At 34.9% G+C, this 21,023-nt stretch overlaps 1 protein-coding gene across 1 annotated transcript in view; it reads left to right on the top strand.

Annotated features, from left to right (window-relative positions):
* The window catches only part of LOC135840759 (uncharacterized), a 272,818-nt gene that overhangs the window by 176,420 nt on the left and 75,375 nt on the right, over positions 1-21,023 (top strand). Inside the window, exon 3 of the mRNA XM_065357428.1 lies at positions 3,924-4,018. Coding sequence (XP_065213500.1) covers positions 3,924-4,018 — 95 coding nt within the window. The remainder of the gene's footprint in view (positions 1-3,923; positions 4,019-21,023) is intronic.

Genomic DNA, 21,023 nt, shown 5'->3' with positions numbered 1-21,023 from the left:
AGGCAGGCGCACGCGTGGGTGTGCATGTGTGGGTCCTTGTCTCTTAATTATTGAGATCTGCGTACTGTATTCGCATTAAAGCAGAACAATTAGGACACTGCATCCCAGACAGTATTTGTCAATCGTCTCACCACCAGTTCGTGTATGAATAGGAATGATTTTTTTCCCTTTCTTTCAGATTCGCCAATTTATATATTCGCATAGTACTCGCACATACCAGCGACCAAAACACCAGTTGCTTTTTCAATCGAGTTCTTAGAAATGCGGAAAAATAAACGAATCGTGACAGCGCAACGGCTGTGTATTGCTTTACAATCATTGTATCCGTAATTGTTCGCTTTTGAACAATACGTCAACAAGGAGACTTTATTGTGGTAGCTCCACTCTGCGAATATTTTGCAAGTTGCCATTATACTTTGGATTGTTTTTTTTTTCTCCTTTTTTGCATACGCACGTCTTTTAAGTGTCTGAAAATGAACCAGGGTGTTTTTCAACTGGCAGCTTCGCGTATCTTGCGGTGTTCCGAGAAATCCAGGAGCAAGACTAATGCAGTTTCAAAAAAATGCACGTATTTGTGCGAGATGACAGTAGGAAAGTATCAGTATGGTCAGTTTTGTTTTTATATTCTATATCCTGCCTCACTTCTTGGGAAATTCCGCTTTCGCCGACGACAAAAATGGACTAAAGGTATGTCTGCTTGACTGAATTTGCATAATTCCGAAATTCCTTTCAAATATGCCCTGAAGCGAATACAAATGCCTATTAAAATACGAGTAAAAAAGTGAAAAATTCCTTCGTGAATCACTTGATAACATTTTCAAATTGTTCCTGTCGTCTTCGGAGAAGAAGTTTTGAATTTTGAGTTTGAGAATACAATCGGTACCTACGTAAAACATCCAACTATCCAACCTACCTATTGACAAAAATTAGATTTTGTACAAATTTTGCCCATATAGGTACGTTTGAAATAGAACGAGCTACAGAATTTTTCTAGCTTAGGCCATGGGCGGATAAGCAATGTTTTTTTTAGCCTAGGAAAATACTTGAAGAGGGACCTACTGCTTATTTTGAATTTTTCTAAATGATAGTTTGAGCGATTGTTGAAGAAGGGAAGGGGGTCATTTGCGAAAAGGGGTATTTATCGGTACAAAAATTGTACTTTTCTTTTTTCAATATAGCATTTTCTAAAAAATTATCGTTCGAGTATAAAAAATTTCAGAGGCTGAAAAAATCGCTTCTCACATCAAAAATAAGGTTTTTAAAAATACATTTTCAAAAGTTTTTACCCTCGCTCTGCTTGGGGTGTCTTGCTTTTCTTTCCGAAACTTAATTTTTTGTGATATTATTATGGCAAAAAAATTGGAAAAATTGAGATGAAATTTGTGATTTTGGATTTTTTTATTTTTTTGCAACTTCAGCCACAAAATTTTGGATTCACGAGAAAAATCCATCCAAGATCGCGAATTTTTTCTCAATATTCTCAACTTTTTTCTCATAATGCTCAAAAAGAAATAAAAAAGAGAAAAAACTTCTTGAATTATTATTATCACTCGTTCTTATGAATTTTTGAAAGCTTTCGCACTCGCTTCGGTCGAGCCGTTTGGCTTTTTTTAAACAGATTTTCTGGAAAACAATGAGAAAGTTTTACAAAATTTTGAGAAAGGAAGATGCGATGAAAATTTTTGCAGGTTAGTGTATTCAATTTTTTTGAACTCGGAAAATTTGCCAAAAATCATAATTGTATGATTCTGGATTTCAATAAAATACATACAAGTTGTGAACTTTCTTAGGAGTTGTGTGAAATTTTCTAACAATTAAGTATCTGGTACAATTATCTGGTTGTTTTGAAATAAATTGAGGGTCTCTACAAGTTAGTGAAAGTGGTGAAAAAGTAGTGATTTTCAGGTATTTTGCTTGAAAGGTAGTGAAAAATGAAAAAAAGTGGAAAATTAAATTTTCCACTCATGAAAAATATATTTTTTTTTACTTCTCAAAACATGAATTTTTGAAAGCTTTTGGCCTCGCTTTACTCGATCTCGTTTGCTTATTTTTCAATTTCAAATTTTCCAACCAAAAAAATCATTCGAATTTTAAAATTTTGAAGCAAAATAATGAACTTAAGAAGTAACTTGAGGAGGTGGATAGCAAAACGCAATAATTCCATTTTTGTTTTTTTTGGGAAATTAGGAAAAATTGTCAGGAGGGGAAGGGTGGGGGGTCGAGTTCCGAAATTGGTGTCAAATGAAAGGGGAAGGTGCCACAAATAAAATTTCCACTCAATTTCAAAATTTCGGTCACCTGGGTAAGCACAGTGAGGAAAAGAAAAAAAAGTTATTGCGTTTTGAACGCAAAATTTCTTTTTTTGGTGTTTTTCTGCAAAAAAACGTATTTTTTATTTGAAAAAATTGATAATTTTCGATAAAAAACAATTAAAAAACTGGAATGTGAAATTCAAACAATTCCTGTGTGTGATATGGCATTCAAAGAGTGGCAACGAAAGCACCATTTTTTTAAGTAACTCCTACCCAACGATTTTCAGTACCCACCCGATGAAAAAAAACAGTGTTACCACATCTGCGCAACTGAAATGTATAAAAAGTAGTGGAGTTATTGCGTTTTGCAAACAAAATCTCATTTTTCAATGCATTTAGCTCTAAAATCAGACTTGTTTTCCTCGATTGCGCTATGATATTCAACTGATGGACAAAATCTGACACCGGGAATGGATTCCCCGTTGAATTTTACACAAGGATAGATATCAAACTCAATTTTCGTAATTTTGGAGTTATTGCGTTTTGCTATCCACCTCCTCACTTATCACACAAAAAAACATTAATATGTCTCTCGAAGTACTGATGTTCGAGAGCTTTTGCTCTCGCAAAGCGAGGGCCAGTTTGTTTTTCTTTTCCATAATTAAAAAATCGCAGACTTAAAGGAGAGATCAAAATTTTTGTACGTTTATGAATATTAGGCAGAGTTATACCTTTCGAATGACAAAATTGTTACTTACGTGTCTCTTACTTAATTTACTTTAAAACTCATCGTTTTATTTCGAAAAATTGGAATTTTTTTGCAAAAATCTTTCAGATTTTGCATTAAGTTTTTCTGTATTTTTTAAAAATTTGTTATGTTGTAAACAGTTTTTCTTTCGCCCAATTTCATTACATTTAATAAAGAACCTCAAAGGTAAAAATGAAATAAAAAATTGAAATGATAAAATTATACTTCTGACGTCTGTTTGCTTGAATAAAACTTTGGGATGTTTGAAGACATTAGAAAAGCGAAATATTTGAATGTAACATTTTTTCTCGCCCACTCCCTCCTCCTCTTAAAAAATCCCAAGTGTTTAAAAAACGTCCTGCTAAAAGTACTGCTGAAGTCTTGATTTTTTTATTTTGAAATTTTGTTGTGGACAACTTGAACAAAAGGAAAAAATTGATCTTGTTGAGGGGGAGGGGGTTGAAAATTTTGGAAGGTGATGATTTTTTCGTGAAAGGTAGTGATTTTTTTTGAATTTAATTTTTCGAGACATTTTCAACTGCACGATCACTGAACAAACACTAGATCATGTTTTCATCTCTGATTCTTTTCTTACATGGTGGTATTTCCAAGTTGAAATTACCTTTATGTAATTTTCTTCTCATATTTATTACTCAAACGAATATACGTACTCTTGAAAATGAATTTTGGCCTAATGAGCGTCAAATACAAAATACCTATGTAAGTACATTTTGTACTCCATTTGAGAAACTTACGACAATTTTTCCTCTAAATGTTATTGTTTCGCCGATACTTGCATACATTTACGATCATCGGACGATAAAAATGTTAGCCGTTGTGCACGTATAGTTTATGTATATCTATATAATACCTGGGTTATTTCATATAATTAAAACGTAAACGTTGTACTTTTCTTTTCGCAGATAACGTCGTATTTATGCTTCAGAAACTGAAAAATTCAAATCAACTACTTATACTTAGGTACTTTGCAAATACGTGCTTTATCGCTCTATACTCGGTGAGTTTACCTTAAATTTAATCTTTCTATACTTGGTACCTAACTTACTATAATAATAAAAATAACGCAAGCTGTAAGAAGTAGGTACTAAATTTTAATTGGCCAATTTTTTCAATGATTGAAAATTAAATGGTTTTATCGTTGGGTACTTGAGAAAGAAATGCATAAAATGTAGATGTACCTCTATACCTCGTATGTGTAGGTAAAGCAGAGAATAGCTCTTCTTCCTGTTCATAGGGAACATGTGCTATTATTTATAGCAGATCATCATTGTACCAGTAATTACGAGATTGTTGTTTTGAATAATTTGATCCATTTTTTCAATAATGTTCTGTAAACTTAATTTAATCAACGGATAAATATTGATATTACGTATTTCAGTAGTGAGTCATTACCTTGGTACTACTGGTACTTACCTATCGTATACCTTTCGTATTTTTATGATCTTTTTCTTGCTAATTACAGTTGATTTATTATGCAAATGGTAGTTTGGTACTTATGGTGCATTGATGCGTATGCTTTATGTAGGCCAACCTAGGTCAAAATTGAAATTTATGATCGAAATAAAAAAGGATTCTTTTGAGAAAAAAGACACATTAACCTTAAGTATAGTCCAATTTTTATTTAACAAATTGTTTTTCATTTTAGTGCAGTAGAAATTATATTTTTTGAGTCCATTTTACAGTTATAATTTTTCTGCTAATTAGAATATGCAGCAGAAAATTTTTGCATATTTATTTAGAGAAATTTTATTACCTATTTAATCAACGAATACAAGTATTTTTTATAATTTGCACTTCTGACGTCAGTACAAGCTTAACATTTTTTTATACTGTAACGTTATTTTTACATATGAAAGTTCAAGTGACTATTGTACTAAAAAGTCAGTTACGTAAGTATGTAATGTATCTAAAAAAAATTTGTTAAATTGACAGAAAAACTGATGAAAAATATGTACAAATTGTTAATAAATTGGATAAATCATTTTCAAATCGTTTGAAAAATCAATTAAATGAGAATAATAATCAAATAATTCATCATTGATTCCTGAAATATTTCCATCACTTTTTTCTAGTTTTTGATAAGAAAATTAACAAGGGAGTCGTTGGAACTCCGTCTCTCCGATTTGAACGAAACAAAGCTGGATCGAAAGAGCGTGTCCTTAAACCCTCGTCACCACAATTTCAGGTGCCAAGTTTAATTTTGTATTTTTTGGCGAATTTTTGGAACTTTAAAAAATTTGAAAAAGCTCGAGGACAATTTTTCAAGTTTTTCGTGAAATGTAAATTCTTTGAGCAAAGTTAACCAATGTGAATAATATCTTCAAAATCAACTCTCATACATCAACAAACATAATAGTTTTAGGCCATTCTGGAGCCTCCAGCGATTTTTTAATTTTTTCCAGAAACAAATCGCTCTTAAAGGGTCAAAAATGAACTTCATCAGCACTTATAACTTTGGACGGTAGGCACTTACTGTGCATCATCCTGTCAACCGTTTTGGATGGTTACCCCAAATTTACAGAAGTGTAAGTTCAAAAAATGCCAGAAAAATATTGAATAAAATCAAATTTTCAAAAAAGGCATTTATAACGAACCTCCAGCAAGTTGAAAATTTCTAGAGAAAATTGGAAATGATTTTTTTTTGTTGAAAAATTTGTGATTTTTGTCCGGTGTTGGCGTCATAAGATTGTCATTTTTTTGAAAATTTTTCAGACCAAACAAAGAAAAATCGATTACAAAACCAAAAACATTATAGGTGCTGAATTACATGTTTTTGAAGAATTTTGAAGAATTATAATGTGGTCTCTTTTCCGTGAAAAATCAACAAAATTTGATACGCATTCAAGTCGTTTTAGAGCCTCTAACAGATTTTTGAATTTTTTTTTTGAGTAGAAAATTTTGAATTTTATTGTTTTTTTTTAAATAATTAGTTACTTACAAAATTTTGAATTTGTATTTATAGCCTAGATCGATCAAAAGGATCGTGATTTCTGATTTGATGAGAGCTGAATTTCAATTTGTTTTTTTTTGTTACTACAATTTTTTTCAAAAAAAAAATCTTGATAGATTCAAATCAGGCTACAAACCAACTTCAAACTTTTCAATAAAATTTTTGGCTATTATCAGAAATGTGTCAAGTTAAATTTTTCAACAATTACCAAAAAATCGAAAAATGAAATTTAATTTCTGAAATTTGATCTAACGATGTATTTACGGATATTATTTCAATTTTTCTCTGTTTTGTCTGTAATTTTATTTCGGTAGCTCTGTAAAGATTTGTTTCACCTACTTACGTTCTTACGTCAGTACATATAGGTATAATTTTCGAGATACCTTTTACCGTATCGTACGAGCGTTGTTGATAAGGCTGCGAAATACTAGCGAATTTCGACCTTTCGTTTCAACGAAATGGAAATTATTTCCTCGATTTGTATTCCATTTGACCTTGAATTTGACCAAAATTCGTCTCATTCATTAGCCTGTTATATGTACTATCAATATAATTCTTGAAAAGAGGCGGAGAGGAAGTCGGCTGGTGAACCGTAACGACGCCGAGTATTCGCATGCATGATACACGTATCGATGACGAAAACTCGCGAAGATGACGTAGGAACATCGCCGTTTCATTATTGGCAGACATAATAAATAATTGAAGTTTCATTTATCGCTCGCATCCTATCAAGTATCAGTACAGATTTTTACACGCGGCACGTGAACATTTTTCGGAGTTTAACGCGAGATCATCGGAGGAAAAGAGGGGGGTTGAAAAAAAGGCGGTTTTTTGTTTTTAATTAACGGTTGGTTATACTAGGTGCAAATGAGACGCGGGAAGTGTTTTAATTATTGCAATGTTAAAGGTGCCTTTAGTCGAATAAACTGCGTAGATGAAATTACGCAAATGGAAATTAAAAATTTACGCAGTACACTCTTGTATGATTTTTTTTCTTCTTCAGTTTTTGAATCACCTAGCTGTGTTTATAAAAAATAATATCTTACTAGATGGTACGTAAACGATAATTTTGAACCCGGGCGCGAAACGAAAAATATGTAAATTATTTTCAAATCATACGGGTTCTATAACGATTTATTCGGATAATTGAAATCTAACTCGCTAAGGTTGTCTCGTTATCAAATTAAACAACCGCATGAACCAATTAAGCGACGAGCCTGTTTTTATGGTTCAACTTGTTGAAATGCGATGAAAACCGTATTCGAATCCATTGATTACTCCTACCTCCACCTATAGACCTAGTATTTTCAAAGTTTCAAAATCTAGTTTGAAATTTCGGTTAAAATATCAGAAAAATCACCGGTTTTTAGATTTCCTCTGTCGGTTTCTGGTTTCATGTATAGTAATTAAAAGGAAGCGTTGGCGAATGAGTGAAACTCAACATTGATAACGTCATTTTTTGGTCATCTGGTTTATATTTCGTTGAAAGTGAAATTTTGTTATCATATTTTTTGTTCATTCACAGGAAATAAAAAAAAACGATAGCTGAAAATGAGTTCCCCACTCGCGTCATTTCCTTCGTGAATTGTGACATTTCACGTGATAGGCATTTTGCGCCCAAAAATTTTAACATTCATGGCAAATTACTACTGGGTTATTTATATAAATCGTATTTGCGATGAGTAAATTTGTATCAACCGATCTGATAAAAAATTATCGAAGCTGTTAGCTTATCTCTAATTTTCATCCGTTTTTAAATTCCCTTTCAGCTAAACATTTATAAATGAGCATTTATATCATTTGAATAATAAAAAAAAAAAACGAATATACGAATATCTATCTACGTAATACGTATGATGCTTAATATGTAGTAGGATTAAACTTTATTATTATCTCAACGCTCTAGTTCTGCGGAAATTCATAATAGACATATAGGGTGACTATAAGTAAATATGTACGTGAGTATGTGCATTCGTAATTACGTATTTATCGCCAGTCATTAAATTTAAAAATACCCGTTCATCTCCAGCTGTAATGCAGTCGTGAATTTGACATATGCTAAAGTAAGTCATCGCTTCCTTCGGCCATTTTTTTATGAAATGTGTTTCATCGGTTCATTAGAAAAGAAGAATCATCGTTGAAGTATGTTTTTCAGAAAGTACCAAATTTCTAAAAAAATTGACGTCATTGTAAATTGTAAAAATTACCTGAAAGTATGTGGTTATTTTCAGTTTTTACTTCATCTCCTCTTGTTTTTCTCCTCCCTTCGCTCACGCTAAGTTGCTTGCTTCATAATGTGATTTTCTAAAAAGTTATTATTCAATTAATCTGAAAAATTGCTATGCTAAAAAAATCAGCTTCTCAAATCAAAACAATGGTTTTTTTATTGGATTATAAAATTTTCGAACGCTTTTAGTTTTTCTTCATGAAAGTAAAATTTATAGAATTAGTTCTTGTTGTTGAAATATTCATAAAGTTTTAAAAATAAAAAACCAACTAAAAATGGATTTGGAATTCTCTAAAATTGATAGAAAAATGCGCATTTTCTTTATAAAAGTACCATTTTTCACGGGTTTTTAATGCCACTGTTTTTTGGTCATATTTTGTGTTTTTTTTTTTTTTTTTTTTTTTTTTTTTTGGTAGGAATCAAGAATAAAATGAATAGAAAATGTAGGTACTCCCTTGGATAGGATAAAAGCTATGAGATAAATTCTCAAAATCTTGAGCTAGGGGATGAGAAATAAAAATTTCAAAGGTTATTTGGGGAAATTGTATTTTTCTAAAATTTAAAAAAGTAGCCCAAAAATCACAAAAATGTTTAATTCTAGATTTCTATAAAGTGAGAACCTTGCTAGAAGTTTTGTACATTTTTTTGACAATTCTCTCGTGTTTTTTTGCTTGTTGTTGTTGTTTTTTTTTTTTTGAAAAAAAAAAGGAAATATTATTTTTTCGAAGTTTTGGTATTACATTTGGGAGACTAGAGGGGGTAGAAGTGATTTCTTACATACAAAATAATCTCTTTAAAAAAATTATGTATCTTGAAGGCTTGATTTTTTGGGAGGGCTTCCACAAAATTTCATCAAATGGAGTTGGAAAGCCGATATTCATTCTGCAAACTAATTTCAATACGCTACGAAGTCAACTGCAGGTGGATTTTAAGTCGATTTGGAGCCTCCAGCAACCTTTTGAAAATTAGTACTGGAGCCTCCAGTAGATTTTTGAAACTTGAAATTTCCCAAAATGTCATCAAATGGAGATGAAAAACCGAAATTCATTCTGAAAACTAATTTTAATACGCTGCTAAGACGACTGCAGGTGAATTTTAAGTCGTTTTGGAGCCTCCAGCGACTTTTTGAAAGGTTGCATTGCGTTTTTTGGAAAATTGAAATTTCCAAAAAGTAGCTGAAAGCTTCAAAACCAAAACCATTTGAAACCACCAGTTAGTTGACTTCATATCGTATTAAAATTAGTTTGCGAAGTGAATTTCAGCTTGCCAACTTCATTTCGTAAAATGTTGCAGGAATTTCAAGTTTCAAAAATCTACTGGAAGCTCCAGTAATTTTTAAAAAGTCACTGGAGGCTCCAAAATGACTTGAACCCACCAGAAGTCGTCTTCACAGGGTGTTAAAATTGGAGTGTAGAGTAAATTTCGGCTTTCCATCTCCGTTTGATGAAATTTTGAGGAAATTTCAAGTTTCAAAAATCTACTGGAGGCTCCAGTAATTATCAAAAAGTTGCTAGAGGCTCCAAAACGACTTCAAATGCACCTGCATTTGACTTCGTAGCGTATTGAAATTAGTTTGCAGAATGAATATCGGCTTTCCAACTCCATTTGATGACATTCTGTGGGAATATCGAGTTTCAAAAATCTTCTGGAGGCTCCAGAACTGCTCAAAACGGGTTGAAACAGTTTCCAATCGATTTGGCATGTCGAAAATAGGGTATACGCCAAATTTTAGCTTTCTTTGTTGGCAAAATTGATACCGTAACCGTAACGTTTATGCTCGGTAATTTTAGTTTTTATTTTTAAATAAAAAATAAAATTCGTTTCGCGAATTCTAAATATCGCTGGTTATGTTTTTAATGAAATTTTGTTCTTTTCGTAAAATCGCGTAAACTGTTGGCTGTTAAATTATCGTTTATTTTTCGTTGTTTTCGTTATGTATATAAGTTCGTCGTGTTAATATTGATTCAATCGTCGAGTTATAAAGTTGTCGAGCTTCTGCTCAATTTTGTTTTTGTTTTGGTTCATTGACTTAGGTCATTGACCGAGTAAATAAATATTTCTATTTATTTTGAGTCGTTATGTTTTAGTATGTCGAATTGTTTGATTAAAAGTCAATATTCTTTGAGTCAGATTTATCGATATTGATCGATTTATCGTACATGGTAGCGTAGAGCGTAGTTCGTGAAAGCTCTGTTTCGCAATTCGACGTCCTGTGTGGAATTTTCTGGCTTGTGTAGCTTCAGCGTATTGGTTCGTGTAGTGTTCGACGAAGTAAATGTCGACAGTCCTGTCCTATTTGCGGTCAGGAAAATCGGTCAACGTAGACGACGACGACAGTAGTGTAGACAAGCGTAAATCGAGCGCCGAGTTTCGTGGTTTTTCTGTAAAGGAAAAACCAGAACAAAGTATACCGAAGTCGAAAGGTAAAAGTAAAGTAACGTTACAGCACGTATCTGAGTCATCCGGCGATTCGGAAGCTGGTCCAAGTTCAGCAGGTTTTGGTGATTTGATATCCGACGATCCGACGATCCCTGTTGATTCCGTTCCTCCTCCGTCTAATCCACCATCTGGTCCTCCACCTCCTCCACCTCCTGGTCCATCCGACGACGAGTCCGAAGGTAGTGAAAGTAGCGACGACGAGTCCGACGACGTAGCAGCTGTAGAATCCGATTCGAGCAGTTCGTCGAGTGAAAGTATGTTCGGTGCCGGTGATAGTCGCGTAATGGAGTCGATGGTTTTTCGCGGTACGGGCTTCGTGTCCTGGAAGAGAAAAATAAAGGTCATTCTTGCGGCCAAAGGACTTCAAACCGCGATTCTCGAAGTAAATATGTTATCGGCGCGTAAAAAAGCGAAAGCTCTCGAAATTTTAATTAGGCACGTAGCTGAGAACGTTTTCCGACTGGTCAAGGAGACAGAGGATCCGTACGTATTCTGGACGGAGCTCAACTCCTTGTACCAGGCGGAAAACCAAGCAGCAATTATCGACTGTCGAACTCGTATTTCGAAGATTGTCATCGATATGTACAAAGGTCCGAAGGAGTTCTTGGAGGCATTTTATACGCTTGTCAACGATATGGAGAGTTTGGACGTGAAGTTGACTCCATCGGAAACGTATACGTATCTGATAAATGCTTTGGGCAATTCGCCCAAGTACGAGTCAGTGCGTATGACTGCTCGGGGATTGATTCACGTCACAGCTGGAGATCCAAATCCAAAAGTAATCTCCTCGTTGCTTTTGAGTTTGGAAGATACCTCGAAGAACTCCTCGACCTCGAAGAGTTCGACAAGTACCGGTTCAGCAATGGCCGCATCCGATCAATCCGGTAATAATAATAATCGTAATCGTAATCGTAATAAATCGCGTAGTAGTAATTCGAACTCGTCCGGTAATTCGTCGAACGGTAACGGTGATCGTAGTGGTAAAAATGGCTTCGTTCAAGCCAAAGATCGTACCTGCTATAAGTGTAATAAACGGGGCCATATGGCCAAGTCTTGTCGATCCGCCGGAGGGAATTATAGAAACGATACCAACCCTCGGGGAAGTATCGTTTGCTATCGATGCAATCTAACCGGGCATATAGGTCGTAATTGTCCGCAGAACGGTGATTCGTCGCGTAATAACGGTGGTAACGGTTCGTCGAGTGGTACGTCGGGTACGTCTGGTACTGCAGGTTCGTCCGGTTCGTCAGGTCCTCGTCCGTCGATCGCGTTAGGTCTTTTTCCGTCGACATCTGGAAAAAAAGAAAATTTCTCGTTAGATGAAGGTCGTAGGTGTAATATCGTAGATGAATTCGTTAAAACTCAGTTCGGTCGTAGTAATTTTGGTGATAGTATCGCGATTTCAAATTTCGGAAATTCGCGTAACGTAAATATCGGTTCGAATTATTTTTTAGGTGACTCGACCGCTTTAAACCTCGGTGAAGAAAATGCGTATGTCGAGACAAACGACGACGACGGCGTCGATTTTATCACGTTTGTCGTCGACAGTGGTGCGACTTCGCATTTTCTAAAACATCCCGGAGTCCTGCTCGGTGAGAGGAAAGTAAACGAGAGTTTGCAATCCGCTCATTGTGAGGTCTCTCTGATGAAAGAGGGTGTAGGTAAGTTGAGAGTTCTAGCCGATGACGGAAACGTCTATTGGTTGAACGAGGTATACTACGTACCTAGTCTTTCTTTTAGTCTTCTGTCCGTGTCGAAAATCGTAGCGAATGGTTATCGTTTCTTCTTCGATGAAGATCCTCGTTTGGTCGATCCTGCGGGAAACATCGTGTCTAGATTAGTACTTAATGATAATGGATTGTATACGATTCAGTTTATGATTAATATACCTCCTATGTTGTACTCTTGTTCTGATTATTCATCTGCGTTGATTACAAATGATGTTAGCGACTCGACAAATGTAGGTAATACTTCGACGACGATAGGTAATGATTCTGGTATTGGAAATTCGAATGTTTCAAGTGTAGGTATAGGAAATACCGGTACGTGCAGTGACAGTGATGTAAATCTGAAAAACAAAAAACAGATAAATAAATTAAAAGGTGAAGGCGACATCTGGCATCGTAGGTTGGCTCATACGAGCAAGACGGTGTTGGATAAGATTCCTGAGTTACGTGGATGTGATTGTCCACCTTTTAATCAATGTCAAATTTGTTGCAAAGCTAAACAGAAAAAACATACCTATGATTCGAGTAGGTATAGGTATCCAAATCCGCTCGATCTTGTTCATATTGACGTAATGGGTCCTATTACAGAAGGACTAGAAGGCGAGCGATATTTGATTGGCTTCGTAGATGACTGTACGAGATGGGGAGTAACGTTCGGAATGAGAAGTAAAGCCGAAGTAGGTACCTACCTAAAAAAATATGTCAATATTAGTGAAACGTTATGGAATACGAAGGTTAAGCGTATAAGGTGCGACAACGCTAGCGAGTTTATCGGAGGTACCTTCAAAGAGTTTGTCGATGAGAAAGGCATATCGATGCAGAACAGTGAGCCGTATGAGAAGCAGCATAATGGCACCATCGAACGTTTCTTTCGAACCATCCAAGAGAAGATGCGAGCTCTGTTATACGAAGGCGGTCTAACGAATAAATTCTGGCTTTACGCTGCATACACGGCGAACTACGTGTACAATCGTTTACCGCATTCTGCCTTGAACGATCTGTCACCGTACGAGCTGTGGAATCGCCGAAAGCCAGATTTATCGAGAGTAAGGTTGTTTGGAAGCGTTGCACGAGTTTTAGTACCGCCTGAAAAGAGAAAGAAAACCGATGAGAAGTCGATCGATATGATTTTACTCGGTTTTACAGAGACAGGTTATGTATTGTACGATGTTCTACGAAATAAATTTACGAATTCGAGTTGCGTAGAAGTAGATGAAACGCGTAAGATACACGATATCATCAACGATCATTTGATCAAAACGTCTGTAACTGTAAGTATAAATGACGTAGATATCATACCTACGAATCAGCAAGATGTACGTAGTTCGGTAGAGCCAGCTCCTGGGTGCTCATCTTGGGTAAACCCAGATGAGTTAAGCGAAGCCGAACGTAGCGGTGAAATTAACGTTGATCGTAGTATGATTGATACTTCGGTTACCGACGATCGATCAGATGATTTTGCTTGTTTTGCACTCGCTGGGGTCGATGACCTTACGTATGAAGAAGCGTTAAACGGTCCTGAGTCGAAATTTTGGCGTGTAGCGATAGATGAAGAGTTAAAGGCGATGGAGATCAAGGACGTTTGGTATTCAGCATCTGAAAAAAGCGTAAATAAAGAGAATTATTCGAAAGTAGACAGTAAGTGGGTTCTAAAGAAAAAAATCAACTCGAATGGTGGGGTGAAATTTAAGGCGAGATTGGTGTTGCGTGGTTTCAAAGACAATCATTTCTATGAATTGGATGAAATTTACGCTCCAACACCTAATCAACCGATAATACGCTCGATGCTTAATCTAGCTATGGTCAACAAGTGGCAGTTGAGACAGCTAGATGTAAGTACTGCATTTCTCAATGGAGATATAAACCGAGGTATTATGTTCAACCCACCGAAAGGGACTAACGAAGAAAAAGGTGTCGTATATATTCTCAAACGTTCGTTATATGGGTTAAAAACGAGTCCCAAGTCGTGGAACGCTAAATTGAACGAGTACTTACTTTCGCTCGGTTTCGTAAGGAGTAAAGTCGATCCTTGTGTGTATTTCGATGCCGAAAATCCTCTACGTTGCGTGTTTGTCGTTTACGTAGACGATTTTCTAATTACAGGTTGCGATGATCGTCTAATTGAGTGGTTGGTCAAGCGATTGAATGAGCGTTTTGGAATCAGAGACCTGGAACAATGCAAGAAGTTCATTGGAATGGAAATTAATCGTAGTAAAGAAAAGTTAGAAATACATCAAAATTCATATATCGAGCAGTTAGTTAATGATTACGGTTTATCTAATTCGAATAGTATCTCAACTCCAATCGAACCGGGCTTGAAAATTACCAATCTCAAGCTCGATAAAAGTTATGAAACCAAAGTGCGTGGTCTCTTAGGAAGTTTAAGTTACATAGCAAGGGGAACACGTCCCGATATCGCTTTTGCTGTAAACTTTCTAAGCAGATACCAGCACTTGGCAAACAAGGAGCTATTCGAATATAGTAAGCGTATTCTCAGGTATTTACGTAGTACGTTGAACGTGAAACTTACCTACGTAATACCTGAAGTCGTTGATAAACACTCTGTAAGAGTGTACGTAGATTCGGACTTCGCTGGTGATTGTTTAGACAGGAAGTCAACGTCTGGAATTTTCGTGTTACATTATGGCAACGTAATTGACTGGGTAGTTAAGAAACAAAATTGTGTAAGTCTTTCGTCGTGTGAAGCTGAATACGTTGCGTTAAGTACATCTGGAAAGGAAGTCTTGTCTTGGCGAAATTTGTTTGTTGAATTGGAAGTTCGTATTGATACCGTACCGGTGTACTGCGATTCTAACGCAGCGATTGCCGTAGCGAACACGGTCGAATCTAAACGTACCAGACATATAGATGTCTGTTACCATCATATACGCGATTTAGTCACGAAACAGATAATCTACTTGCAAAAGATATCCTCGGCAGATCAACTTGCCGATATTTTGACCAAAGCCACGACACGTACCGTATTCGACAGACTCTGTGAGTCATTGTTTAACGCTTAAATTATGTTTTCGAGTAGATTTTTGTATAATATAAGTATAGTTTTAACTGAAATTTTGCTGTAAAAATATTTTTTTTTTTATCGTAGTGTTTACAAACACCGGTAATGATAAGAAGCAACAAGTTTTACGTTTATTTAAGTGGTACGCGTGTTAGGTAAAATATTTTTATGGTGGGGTGTTGGCAAAATTGATACCGTAACCGTAACGTTTATGCTCGGTAATTTTAGTTTTTATTTTTAAATAAAAAATAAAATTCGTTTCGCGAATTCTAAATATCGCTGGTTATGTTTTTAATGAAATTTTGTTCTTTTCGTAAAATCGCGTAAACTGTTGGCTGTTAAATTATCGTTTATTTTTCGTTGTTTTCGTTATGTATATAAGTTCGTCGTGTTAATATTGATTCAATCGTCGAGTTATAAAGTTGTCGAGCTTCTGCTCAATTTTGTTTTTGTTTTGGTTCATTGACTTAGGTCATTGACCGAGTAAATAAATATTTCTATTTATTTTGAGTCGTTATGTTTTAGTATGTCGAATTGTTTGATTAAAAGTCAATATTCTTTGAGTCAGATTTATCGATATTGATCGATTTATCGTACATTCTTGGTCAATTTGGTAAAATTTTGATTTTTTACCTCATTTTTGGCCTAAATTTGATTTTCAAAAATTCACCAAAAACCGAAAAAGCCACTTTAGCGCTTGAAATTTTGACAGGTGATACATTTTTTCCTGATCTTTCGATCTGTCTTTGTACGTGGAACACAAAAACTGCGATTTCGGCTGGCCTGTCAATCATGATCGCCATTTTGTAAGTAGGGCCCCTTTTTTTTTTGAGGACAAGGGCTAGAAATGTTCCTTAGGACTCCCTCTTTAAGAAAAAAGTTGTCCCGGAGGATCGACCGGTGGGGGGGGGGTGCAATAGATCCTTATGCGAGCTCCCCGACTAAAGTCGCTTGTATAGTGGAAAAGAAAAGTGAAATTGAATTTCTAGTCAATGGGTCAGGGAGGTTCAAAACTGCTGAGCCCTATGAAAATTTTTAAAAAAATGTACAACATACAATATCGTACATAGCCATATGTAATAACAACAGGTACCTAAGTACGAGTATTATATCTCAACGATATTACATCAACAACCGGATTTTTAAAATGAAAAATCATTATCAACTCGAGCCCAGCAACGAAAAATCTACTCAAAATTTATGAACCGATTCAGCTACACACCTCGCTTTTGCTACCCATCTACCTCTATCAGCGCACACGTTTCAGTCGAAGTAATTTCTCCATCTCCACCTATGGGTTAATTAATGTACCTATAATAGCGGTCCTCAGTCGATATACAAGATAATTTTCTAATTTATCCAAGGCGCTTATTTATAAGTAGTGAAAAAAAAACCAGCCCGGGAATCGTTTCGAACACGCGTTCTCCGGATTCAATTATTTTTACAAGTGCACTAACAGATGCATTTTCACGTAAACGCCACCGCGATGTACACGACTAAACGCACAGGTATACCAGAATTACCACAAACAATTTGTGCAGCACGTTGCTGCACCCCTAAAGGGTACAGGTGGTTGCGTGTTGGAGTGAAAAAGTACAGTCAACACTAAAAGTTGACATTCTGACCCAAATCCAGTATCAATAAATCCTTCCCCAGCACCTGACTTGTATAGGCTAAAATTATACCGGTCTGAAAGATGATTATCTTCACAGCTCGGTGTTCTAAACGACCGCCGAGCTCAGACACCACGGACACAGACACGATTCGCTAATTGTAATTTTTCTGCATAGGCTGCAATTAGTTTGGATACAAGAATACACGCTTCCAGCTGGATGACTGCGCTATGTACTACGCTAGACACTATCGCACCGGTAGCGCAGGAAATGTCGCCCAAGTCTAAATATTATAATACAGGTGATGAGACGTTATTAAAACCCGCCTATCGCGTCATTTTCAACAATTTTTTTTCCCTGTGTGGCGATGGCGATGAGGCAACTTCGATGAAAATTCGTTTACCGGCTTGAATCCGCATTTACTCGAACACGATCTGTACCGGAAATGGCCGTGTTTTTTCAGCTCGATTAGCATTTGAAATAAATACGTCGTTATCGAAATTAGATATTAATCCGTCGGAAATTCAGACATTAAATTCACAGCGACATTTTAACCAAAAGGATCTCACACTGTATAAGGTGGTAAAAAATTGCATCTGTGTAGATTATCTCTCTCATATAGACCTATGGGTGATATCCAAGTATTTTTTTTCCTCCTTCTAAGTATATTTATTTACTTTAATACAAAGTAAAAGATATAAGTTTACATCTGTGCATACAATAAATGTACATTCATACGCCTACTTTTTCTTATACCTATACCTACCTATACCCCTAAAGGCCAAGACCTATTACATTGAAATCTGTATAGGTACAATTGCTATATTATTGTATAATACATACGACCTAAGTGCATTCTCTTTCATTCACCCTTTTATAAAAAAGGTTCACTTTTTTCATCAATCCTTCCAGCAGGTTTGGCTGTTTTATTGTGAAATAGAAACTGAAATTTTACCTTGAAAAACGGTTTGATATTTTACTACGTTTACACGACGATAGCTTGGCCTGGCGATTGCGCTTTCACGAGTATAGTACACATTTTATCTATTCTTCGGTTCGGTCACAAAATGCACGCACGAGATGGCAATGCAATGACATAAGTTATAACATACAGTTCAACCCAACCAATTAGCGCCAAATATTGCCTAGATTACAATCTCGGTATTCATTTCAGTTCAAGCTCGACCGACAACCCCTTAATGCAACAATTAACGCGATCATAAAGCAGAAATTCATCGTCTATAATTTTCGTGGTCAAAAAGCATTACTCTTTTGCTATAATTAGTTGATTACTTCATAATATTCTAAATTTGATAATACATCAACTGAACAAAAAACTTTAATCTTAGTTTATTCCTCAGTTGAAATATTAGGTATCTTACCGGCTTTTTTTTTACTGCGATGAAAGTGAAATTGATTCTAATATGGTTTGTGTTTTCAAATCCATCGATCTGTTTATGTGAGAAAAATTATTGAAAATGTGAAATGTCTACATTAGGTTTCGTTTTCTTATAATCATAATTTCGTAAAAATAATACAAAAGCATAAGTTATAAAAAAATAATTACCAAGCAAATCTAATTTTTTCGAATTCTTGCGAAAATGATTATCTCTTCAAGTTGATTTGAACAAAATTTGCTCGTGGGTGACACATTTAGACCCACTGACGTATAAATCGTGATACTGTAGTTCCAGTAATGAGCAAAATGTATACCTATTACCAACTGTATAGTAGGCTATAGCTCTTTAATAATGACGTCAGCATCATAACGGAAATGATATTCACTATGCAAAAGTAGATAACATTTTCAAATTTTTCCATCTATTAATGAATAAAGAAAGTCACTCATGCGCATATATAAATTACTTATGGTGAAATTCTCTGAATTTTTAATACTTTTTTTAATTTTTCATCAAAATCCGTTCCCTCGACGAAAAATTATCCGCGAATTTTCTAATTTTCTATAACTATAAAAAGCTCAAGGGTCAACAAACTGATATCCAAGTAAACCATCAGAGTCGTGTCGCAACAAACTGAAAACAAATATCGTCTTTGCTCAATGCTAAAGGAGTTCTTCAAAACAAAAATACTTACCTAACTACATCAAAAATACTTTTAACATTATCAATGAGGAAAAGCTGTTGATTTCATTCACAAAATTTTCATGATTTTGAGGGGGAAAATGTCAAATTCCCTGACATTTCCTCAACATTGACCTAAAGAGCCAAACTGCATCAGGGTTTTCTGGTACTTGGAGATTTTTCCAAAATTTGGAAACACTGCTTTTTATTTTAATTTTAAACGATTATCACGAAAAAATTATTTTCAAAGAATTTTCAAAGAAAAATGCAGGACTTTTGAACTAAATGTTCAGGGTAGGTAGGTGTCTACTATAGGATGGGTCGTTTTTCGACCTTTTTCCAATTTTTATGGACCCACCCTAATAAAAAATCATGATCTAATGACCTCAATATGATACAGGAAAAATCACAAATTTTAAACTAACGTTTGACCCCCCCCCTCCCCGGTGCCTGGACCTCAAAGTTTTCGTTTGAAAAATTTCAATTTTTTCAATTTTTTCTGAATTTTTCTTTCAGATTAGTCTCATTCCATCAAATTTCATTTCCGGTGAATTGATTGTATGAAAAATACATAATTTGACACTGATTGAAGCACTCAAAAAAAAAATTGCAATAAAATCAAAATTGAAATATGTAATACATACTAACATTTATTTCTGGGCGTTTCCCAATCATCTGCGCCTTGAAAAACAATGAAAATCACCAAACATTTTTTTGAAATGTGAATGCGCTTTGTTATTTATTTTTTGCAATGCTAACGAGTGTCAAAAAAGTAACAAATTTTTCAGAATTTTAGAGAGCTTATTATTGCTTACCTACCTTAGAACTGGATGAGGCCCATCAATATCACATTTTCAATCAACGATCTAGATAAAATTCTCTTTGTTTGAATTCGCATCAAGTACACATATTTTATTCGTTTATTGATTTTTGAAGAAAAAAAAATTGCAAAGCAAATTTCAGTTTCCATTCATGTCTTTCAATGGATATTTTTTGAGCAATCGTTCACTGAATTTGAATTTTCAATAATGTTCAAAATAAAATTCAGCATTTAAAATTTGGCACAGGAGTGTATTTTTGGATGCACTTTCGTGCAACTTCAAGAAACTGAGATAAACGAACTCGTAAAGAGTTATAACATCGCCACCAGCCTTAAAAAAAGGCAAAATATTGACATCATTTTTTTTCTGGCAATTATTCATACGAGTGACGACGCTTTTCATTTAGGTATAAATAAAGATGTACACAAACGATAATAATTACGCGCAGTCGAGTTAATTTACCTTATTGATGCAATAATGCTGATAATTTTGATACTGGTACTGAAAAGTAATGAGACGTCGTTCAAGAAACGATTAGTAGGTAACTGAAAATTTTCATTTCGATATTCAAACTTTAACGTTGTGAATTTTTGTTCAAAATGAAAAAAAAAGTTGAATAAAAAACATTGTTAGATACATTTTGTTGATTGCGTTAATTGATAATTAGTGTAAAATGGTCTGATGGAAAAGCAAAAAAAAAAAATGTGTTGAATTTACGATGACTGAAAAACTTTTCAACAACGAATTATTGCAACCGTATCACTACCAGTACCTGCAGCTTAGAAGTTGATAGAGTCAGATAAGTAAAGTGCGCGCATTTATTTTTCATTTTTTTGCATCTAATGCCCAAAGGAAACAATAAAGTATGCAGCCAAGAGAAGATGGTACCTATATAAAATGCTGGTGCAAAAAAATATTACTGTACGATCACGCTATCAAGTAGCCATGAAAAATTTGCGACAAGTATGCATTTTTTATATCTAGTAATAGACATTGTATTTCCACATCCGGGAAATAAATACACATTGTTCGAGTGCATTGTAGTACGCGTCAGCATTTCAACTTGCAGTCTGGTTGTAATCATACTATAGTAGTTGTAAGTATGTATTAGATCTACCATGTAGG

This window comes from Planococcus citri, chromosome 3 (assembly GCF_950023065.1).
Source record: "Planococcus citri chromosome 3, ihPlaCitr1.1, whole genome shotgun sequence".
Classification (NCBI taxonomy): Eukaryota; Metazoa; Arthropoda; class Insecta; order Hemiptera; family Pseudococcidae; genus Planococcus; species Planococcus citri.
The sequence above is the reverse complement of the archived record's forward strand: the minus strand, read 5'-3'. Positions and strand labels throughout refer to the sequence as shown.